This window comes from Opisthorchis viverrini, assembly GCF_000715545.1.
Source record: "Opisthorchis viverrini unplaced genomic scaffold opera_v5_376, whole genome shotgun sequence".
NCBI lineage: Eukaryota > Metazoa > Platyhelminthes > Trematoda > Opisthorchiida > Opisthorchiidae > Opisthorchis > Opisthorchis viverrini.
This window is the reverse complement of record NW_008752033.1, coordinates 347659-357174: the sequence shown is the minus strand read 5'-3', so window position 1 is coordinate 357174 and position 9516 is coordinate 347659. Positions and strand designations below refer to the sequence as shown.

At 45.8% G+C, this 9516-nt stretch overlaps 1 protein-coding gene across 1 annotated transcript in view; it reads right to left on the bottom strand.

Moving 5' to 3' along the window:
- Positions 1-633: 633 nt before the first annotated feature.
- The window catches only part of T265_10510 (hypothetical protein), a gene marked incomplete at both ends in the record, with an annotated part of 35823 nt that continues 26940 nt past the window's right edge, over positions 634-9516 (bottom strand). Inside the window, 6 exons of the mRNA XM_009176898.1 lie at positions 634-909; positions 3138-3367; positions 3758-3876; positions 4365-4591; positions 5815-6042; positions 8535-8764. Of these exons, the coding sequence (XP_009175162.1) occupies positions 634-909; positions 3138-3367; positions 3758-3876; positions 4365-4591; positions 5815-6042; positions 8535-8764 (1310 nt within the window). The remainder of the gene's footprint in view (positions 910-3137; positions 3368-3757; positions 3877-4364; positions 4592-5814; positions 6043-8534; positions 8765-9516) is intronic.

Here is a 9516-nt window from a genome sequence, read left to right as displayed (position 1 = left end):
GCCAAATGAAGCATCATTGAGGGAATTATGGGTAGACCGTCAAATATGTAGCGTAGGTTGAAACAAACCCTCAGGCCATACGGAAGTACAGCCCTCCAGATGAGACCCGACAGTTGATGTTCAGCAGTGACATCCCTTCGGCGCGAACCCATCATCCAACCCGCATAAAGCACGAAGACTAAGATAAAATCAACCTGCCAAAAACCTCGACAGCAGTAGTCGAGAAGTCATTGTTGGATCTCAACCATGAACTCCGGGTTAGCAGCTTCATGTCTGGACAACTCAGCTACCTCGAGATCCAGAATACGCGACGGTCACCGAGTTTATATTAGCCGCAAGTTGGCACGTTCAGAATCAGTAAGGTGTTTCCTTGCCGTAAACCTAACCAGACTTTCGTTGTGATCCCTTCGAATTTAAATTTTGGATGACCATCCGCGCAAGTTTGCATGATTGACAAGTATAATCAAAAAGCCAGAATTTCGTGAATTATCTTCCCGTTGTCTGAAAGAAACTCTTTCGAGTCTGGATGCGGTGAGCGCAAGGACGCTTTGACTTTCTTCAGGCAGGTGAACTTAATGTGTCCTGACCATAGAGGAAAAGCTTGGGGACTGTAAAATGCAACCCGCTTTAGTTTCAGTTCATATCCGATTTCACGTTTCGATAGTAAGAAATAATCCAACCGTTCAGCTGTAGCACCATTTTGCTGCACGACTGCCCAAAGGCTAACATACTGCCAGGTTGCCCGAGCCTAGAGTTAAACAATCGGGATGCCATGGTTGGATTTGAAGCACAGACCTTCCAGTCAGCAAGTTTACTCTTTAACCACTGGGTTATCTCCAGTTCCCGCGTTCTGTTATTGGAATTGAAAACAGGCTTTTGATTCGTCACAGAATCTGCAATAAAAATGACCTAAGAGAGATTAGTGGCGTCGCTAAGCCGAACTTTCTGAGCAACTAGCCCTAAACCAGCAGACTTCCGTAAGTGATCAGACTTTGACGAAGCCGGACCCTTGTCTGGAGCCGAAATGCGAGTAGGCGTGCTGAGAGTTGGCGTTTTCAATCGGGTAAGTAACAAAGCTCTACAAATTGCTGCTGGGAATTCGCTGATAGTAACTGAACGCAGGACATAAAGGACGACGGTTTCCGCTGCTCCTGTGATTGACAGTTTCCGTACTCAAGTAGTACAGCTGTTTGGTCTTCCGACGACCGGGGGTTTCCGTTGAGATTTAACATTTGGCACTGTATGATGGCCAAACGCATCTTGTGCTTGCTTTCTGATAGTGAATGGCATGATTTGGCCGTCAGTTGGCATTCTTGTTCTCTTCTATTCAGAATTGTATGCGGTATGTTCTAATACGTGGTAGTTACATCAGAATGTCTTTATTTACTTGGAAATAGGTCTCTTAGAGCATAATGCTGGTTCCTCCAAGAAACTATGACGCACCGGCGTCAAACAGTGGATTTGCTGCACAACAATACTTGTGAATGAAGAGTTAAACGTGAAGAGCTTGTTTCAAAGGTATATCAAGAAGGGTTACAGAGCAGAGGGAGCAGTATCACAGGCACGGTGACCAAAAGCATTCGCACACAAGCGTAACGGAAACAAGGCATGCACCAGTTCCCAAAAAAGCATGTGCAGGGGGGTACGAATCATAGGGTCACAGTTGTTCAGTTGAGTTTCCGTTCCACCGGGCTTGTTCATCGTCCGAATCATCCGGAAGGTGTGAAAGACGAGCCATATTACCCTAGATGGGGGCAGAAATGAAACAGAAATGTTGAGCTGTTGGGATAAATGAACTGGTTCGAAGCAGACAGGCATCCCTTTCTCTAGTAGACTTGTGTTTGGCATCGTTGACAGAAACCAAACAAACAAAATGGTTACAAGGATGGTGGTTAGGGGCGGGGGTGGGATGACGAGTCCCCGGGTCCAAGTCAAGCGATTATATCGGGATTAATAGAACTTCCACCGGCTTTAACCTCTGAAACGGATCAAACTTCTTCAGTGGAGAAACAAATGAATGGAGCAACCAATGGCTGTAGTTGCATGACATGGTGGCAACGTTTGCGAACAGCGCACAGTGACGTGGTCATTAGTACAAGCTCCATAATGCCTGGTGAAAGCACTCAGATCGTGAAGTTCGACGAGGAAAATATGTTTGCAGGTTGGAAGTGTGTCCACTGCCTGAACAGTGATCCTGGTTACGGCTGGACAGGTTTTCCAATTAGTCAGCACCTCGATCACGCGTGGTGCTTCCGAATTTGTTGCATATAACCATTCAGCTGTAACACCCTTTCGGTGCCTAGCTGCCATGCAGCTGAAGGTTCCGAATTTGTTGCATATAACCATTCAGCTGTAACACCCTTTCGGTGCCTAGCTGCCATGCCAGCTGAAGGAGGGCTGGAATACTGTCAGGTTGCCCAAGCCTAGACAGAAGAAGTCGAGAGGCGGTGGTTGGGTTCGAACCATGGACCTTCCAGTCAGTGAATTCGCGCTCTAACCGCTGATCCATCATGCATATGCATACACGTTGCTCTCATCTAGACGGAGGTATAATCTACCGGCAAATCCAAAACAGCGGGAGGTGCAGAGTATCCCACACACAACTGCAGACATTAATTAGTATGCCCTGTTGAAATCCAGTTTCACATAAAACTTGATGTCAAAAACATCTTTCCAAAAGTCCACAGACACAACAAGTGGCTTATTTAAAGTTGAGCCGTAAAACATACATGTTCGTGGCCGAAGAAACGTTAATTTGCTGAAACGCCAATAAATTTTCAAAAACATTTCATCCTTAAAACTTCTTTGAAAGGGAGGATTCTCGTAATGTCGTAAGACTGCAAACTAGACTCAACAGAAAGTCCTTTTTCCAACGGTTAATTACTAAGAACCGACACAAGTGACAGTATTTCATCGTGAAGGGAGAACTTCAGTCTTTCTATTCTGTCACAAGGGCACAGTGCAAACAACTGTCAGGTTTTTCTGCCCGCAGGTGAAATGACATTTACATCACTGATGAATTACCAGATGAATACCTTCAACTATGGTTGTACCAAATTATATCTACAATGACGACTGCCTGTCACCAAATCACTGATAATATCTTGAACAGTCGGTGCGGCAAACCAGTCTTTTACCTGACGACGTATTGCACGATTCTCCCTGGATTTGGACGACCCGGATGATGTTGGGCCCGGCGATGAAGTGCTCTCTGGGGATTGTCGCTGTCTGGTTGTGTGGCTGGGTGATATGCTGGAGACAAAGCCGGATCCGACAGAATAAATACCACCGAGAAGCCAACCGGTGTAAGAGTACAGGGTTCCCAAGGCGCCAGAAACGAATCCATAAAGTGTTGAAGTCCAGCTGCCTGTAAAAGTAGAAAAGGTGTAATCTAGAAGAACAGGGAAGTTCTCCCTTCCATGTTGTGGGTGAACAAGCGGAAACTGTACAAAGGATATCCCAGGCAAGGTTCTGTTACAGCCATCCTAGAATTCCTCGACCTCATTGATTTAATCATGAAACTCGGGATATTGATTTTCCAAGCCATGAGACATCAGACACTGTTCAATTCTCTGGGGAAAAACAAGTATAAGTCCTCGTTCAACGTGTTGAATACAGCCTTGTGGCTGTCCGGCAAAGCTCGGTTCCCTCTCATTGCTATTGATTCTGACGAGGAAGCAACCCGGAATCAAGAGATAAGGCAACATGGAATTGAAGGGTAACGAAGAGAAAGAACGTTGAACAAGTAACGGCTCACCATATGCCGGCTGAATTGCCGATGTCGAACGACCACCAGTGGGAACAAGCATCAGGACCGCGGATGGGAAAAGTCCAAGCTCAGTCATTGTGTTCACTTCTTCTTCAGGTTCGAAAAGTCTGTCACGGAGAGGCACACGAGAGGAACGAAAAGAAAATGGCACTAGAATAGACCACATAGCTTGTATTCTTCAACGTACCTTCTCTAGTTTGCAAGAAGCCTTGGGATGATGACGTTTCTGTGTATGTCCTTATGAAGTAGGTAGCTCCAAATACCTCTAGGTAGTTAGCTCCATACGGGGGCAATCACGTTTAAAGCAACCTGTACCTAGTGAGGACCGAGAGAACTACAGCTGTGTATTCAACAGCATTTTGGAAAGACATAGTAGCAAAAGCTAGGTGTGTGATATGATCGCCAGAGTTGCAACTCCTAAACTTCCTCTCTTAAGGCAGATGGTAGCCTTACAAATCAGAGATAGAGCGTCCAACTTGAAGTGTGGAAGGTGCCTGCTCTTGTCCGAATCCCAGTAAACTCCATTGATACTCTTGTGCGAAGTGACCGAAAAAAATGAAGGCACACATTGAGGGGATTATGGTCCCAAACGTACTTGGGTGGATGGAGCTGCCGAAAACGATATCCTTGTAATATCAAACTGCTAAGTTTTTTACGGGTGTTCTCGTCGACGGTCGGATATTCGCCAGCGCCGTCTGCGTCTTGAGCATCGATGGTGATCGCTTGTTGAAGCCAGTTACGCACATCCGATGCCAAATTGGAAGTGGGTGTGAAACGGCCGATAATGTGACCACCCCCGATCATCCGAAATTGCAGGCGGGCCTACAAACGGGAAGAGATTATACTGGAGGTCAGACGTGGCACACACAGCAGGAAGCTTTCGTTAATATGGGGTCAAGGACCGTAATTTCCCTCCAGAAAGTCGCCAACTTTGCATCGGCTTCGCGGAACACAGTAACTACGGCCATGGCGTAAAGTGAAGGCTGTATAGTAGAGACCGATCAGTGAACAAGACAAGGATGTCTGAAGCTAGAAAAGTTCAAAAATCGGTAGTGCGAGTCACGCCCTTTCTCCGTCCCTCAGGTTTTCAGAAGATGGTGACCTTCCCTGAATGATCAGTACAAAGCTTGCGTCGTCATTACCCCTGACAAACAGATTAATTCGTTATTCGACATTCCACGCTTCGGTAAATCAGCGCTCCACACTCTCCTATACACTGCCAAAGTTGATCTCCTGAAAGAGTAATATGCTCTCCTGGGGAGGGACGCATCGCACACTAAGTCGTGAATGCTGGTAAGCGTTGCGTGCTCTCCGATGGAGTGGCCGCTCGTCGGAGAGAACTCTTCTCGGAAGAACACTGGGTTCTTGGTGACTTCTAAAAGTAGGCGATAGCAAAAACATCGATCACATACTTAATGTCGTCATCTAAACTCACTCTAGAGAGGTTTCGCATTGCAAAACTGGTGTTACCATGGTTGATTCACGGTAGCAGTCAATGAATCGCATCAAAACGGATGGCAAAGTCGACTGCGTTCCACCGACAGGGGAAAATAGCGCGGGCAACGCAACACTATTCAGGAATCAGCTAGGACCAGGAAGTAGTGAGGGAAATGCCGGGCCATTCTCTAGTTCTTGCCACTAACTGGTAGACTGACCTAGTGCGCCTACAAGGGGGAGATTTTTTTACTAGGAGCGTGATCTAGCAAACGTCAACTACATTCCGGCAAGTCGGAACCAATGAAAGTTGTTCAGGAAATGCTATTAGAAAACCCGTTTTCTTCAATTTCTTCAGGTGATAAACGGGACTATTGCCATGGTGGAAATCTATTTGGTTTTCAACTGGGACTCAGTTAGATGGAGTAGGCACATCGTCAGTGCGCTGAGGATGTCACCTCAACTGGCGACGAAACGTTTGCAACCAAACTGCCATGCTCAGGGAACAAAACATAATCCATTTATACCACATCTTCCTCAATAGCAGAAAAAAGACAAAAGTTTCTACTAAAACCAATTGGGTAGACAGAGAACCACACTTATCACCGTACAAGATCATTTTCACCAGTCGGCACAATCCGCTGTCTGGAGACACTTTCAGTGATTGTAGGTGCAGAATCGGTTGGAACTTGGTTTGTGGTGCCTTGTGACCGCTCTTGAAACGCTCGTCTGTCCTCCTCGATCTGCTGTCGAAGACGTTCGCGCAGTATGCGTGCTTCCGCCTCTTCCTTCCGTCGTTCTGCCATGGCTTCTTCTACCTCACGAGCACGCTGGCGTTCCTACAAAGAAACAGGAAGCAGGAGTAAAGTGACCCACCATCAATAACAGTGGTTGAACGCAAATAATGAGTCACGCGAAAGGATCAGGACCACATTTTTCAGCATGGTTTCGCTATAAAATAAAGGATGGAGACTTAAGGGGCTAACGTAATCATATACAGTACAGCGATAACTACAAGAATAAACGCCAGAGGTAGACAGAAGGACGTTTGGATTGGGTTAAACCAACGAAACGCTGGCTAATCACATCTACCAAGTCGAACAAACTGGAGCGAGTCAGCACCTTCATTGCTCACCCGTCCATATCTATCTATGACCTCTGCAGAACTGACGAGTGCGGCCAGAAGCGACCACCTCAAAGGCACTGGGGCAGCCTGCCCATACCAATATGGTGAGTTTTGAGAACCCAACTCCGGGCTTTTCGATTGCTCCTGAAAACCCATTGGCCCTTACGCTTCCTTTGAGATACATGGCATCAGTGCACTGAGAGGGTGTCATAGGCGAGTGTTTCATTTAATTTATCTCTTGCCCTCGAAATGAATTTTCGCTGTCACTCGACGGTGAATTAGGTGTTTATTCCCGATATTGTTCTCGTCTATAGTGACTTATTCTGTTCTTCACAGACACATAATCGAATCAACTGTCCAACACACAACACCTTCAGCAAACCGGAAGGTGTTCATTCAAACGCATAAGGGCAACCAGAAAGCCTAACAAAGCCCAAAAATAGTAGATCATCGATCAGGTTCAAACTTGCTTGGGTCATGCAACTGATCGCAAAAATGAAGTAGAGAGCAATTGAGATCTGTAGTAATATAACTTCGTCTGAAACCGAGATGGCTCAGTGGTTAGAGGACGAATTTACTGACCGGAAGGTCCGTGGTTCGAATCCGACCTCTGCCTCTCGAATTCCCCTGTCTAGCCTTGGGTAACCTGGCAGTATCCCAGCCCTCGTGCTTCGCTTGGGTGGCATGGCAGTCAGGCACCAAAAAGGGGGTTACAGCTGAACAATTATCTTATCCTTTTTATCCGAGGGCGACACTACTCATATCAAATAAACCCCGAGGAGCAACGGATATCGGCAGATTTAATGCTTCAGCAACTAAATCTACACACAGCAACCACGCCGAGGGTTTAACCAACTGACAAAGTGTGGATCCCATAACGACAGGATACATTTGACATCTACTGCGTACGCTCCAGCGTTCATATTCGGCAAACCAAAAGAAAAATTGAAGGTCTGGATGTCTTGGGTGTTTCCAAGAAACGCGAGTTAAGCAAGCAAACTGAGGCATGTTTCAGCTACCGCACTCCATATATTTATTGGCTGAAGACCATCGGAGCAAATTTGTGCATGCACTACAGCAAAATCCCGACCTGTGATGAATCAGTAGCTATTTAGATGAGGTCTTCATGTGTTTGACAGTGTCTGACTGTGTTATCTGTCATTTGGTTCGGCCTAGTTCATTACACAAAGGTGACTCAAAAACACGGCAGATCACAGTTGGCATGAGAATTCAATAATTGTAAAAAAACGTGCGCACAGCACAGCCACACACACACACAAGTGGCAGCACAGTATATTGACCAGTCTTCAGATAGCCATACTGGCAATGCTCTAATGTCGTTCGGTTGTTTCGTAAAAAAGGCCACTTCAGTGGTCCGAACATAAGACATTTTCACTGACCATATACGCTGTGTAGTAACCGGCATTTTCAGTATGGCCTTAATATAACTTTGGGGGCGAGATGGACCAAGCAGTTAGAGCGCGAATTTACTGACCGGAAAGTCAGGGGTTCAAACCCGACCCCCGCCTCTCGACTTCCACTGTCCAGGCTTGGGCGACCTGGCATTATCCCAGCCCTCGTGCCCCCTTCGTGCGGCATAGCAGCTAGGCACCGAAAGGGTGCTACAGCTGAAATATTTATATAATTTATTTCATATAACTTTTGATCCCGTCAACAAATAATATACTACTTCCCTGTGACAAACTCAACAATCAATACGGCGTTTTGTGATCAGCGTACATGTGCGTCAAATCACAGTTAAGAATAACTACGCCGAGTGACGTGGGAAAAGTGTGAACATAGAACGACAAGGACGAAGAAGAAACAAGAAGTTGCCTTAGAAACATGGAGCACACTAGACCGTGAAGTTCCTCAGAGACTGTTTGGCAAGATGAGTGGATCGGGGCAAAGAATGCAGGAGAACGATAGACCAAAACAATTTTTTCGCTTGAATGTGTCACAATGAACCGCTTTGACGCAAGAAAGCTAATTTTGGTTGATGGATACAAATGGAACTACGGTTTGTGGAAGCCGCACGTGACAATAGCGAGGACGAGGTCATAGCGAGTCACGGTAGACTGAAACAAAACCACACGGTGGCTCTTAGGAGTTTCCAGGTTATTCTAATCGGTCTTAGCAGAAGTTCACTTGGGCTTGTGGGATAAACGAATGAATCGATTAGGGAACACAACGTTCGGTACATACGCGAAAGTCTTGCATCGTTTTGCCAAGCTCGCGGCGTTTGATTTCAGCAATGCGAGCATTTTCTCGCTCTTCTTCCAAGCGCGCTCGACGTTTCTCTTCCATTAATTGGTAGGCCGCACTCACACGTTGATCCAAAGGAGCTGGATCAGACTGACTGGTTTGTGCTTGCTCCTGGTGGTCTTCATCATTTCTACAGACAGTGGGCTCTTTGGTGGTTTCTGTTGAGCAAGCTGAAATAGTGGTACACAGACGCGATGACAGTTTGAATGAATCCCGCATTACAATATTTTGAAGTTCAATAACGCGAATCACACTATCGAGCAGATCTAATATGGATCAGTTGATCAACCAAAGACCGGTAATCTGACTGGTCACTCCATCCACTTGCCTGTGGGAACCTGTAATTTCATCTAATAATTGTCATGCCTCGTATCGATGTGACAGACAGATGTCTGCAGACAAACAGACCTAAAAGTAAGCAAGCAGGCGCTAAGACGTGAAGCGGTCGAGAAGCAAATGGTAGAAAACACTAGATGGAACCTACAGCTGGCGATATAAAATTAAGCTGGGCAAAGTCAACAAATCAAGAGCGTATGGCCAAGAGAAGCAAATCGATATGAAAATATACGGCAAGATTATGCGTTTCAAGGCTACCAAGCACCAGTACAGAGGATAGAAGGAACGCATGCTTCAAGAGAATCGGAATTCGAAAAAACTTGATTCAAAGACAAATGACTCAAGGATAAAGATCTACCTGGGTCTTTTTAAGTTATAGCTTTAACCATTTTAGTGAGAAAAACGAAACGGTATTCACGGAACGAAGTAAATGACTGAACGCCAACTGACGTAAAGCACATGAGTTAGGGTTGGACTAACTTTCGACTGATTACATGAGCAGCCTGCATTGGCACAAGTTGCTATGCTACCCTACCAACACCGGCAACTATATATATATATATATATATATATATATATATATATA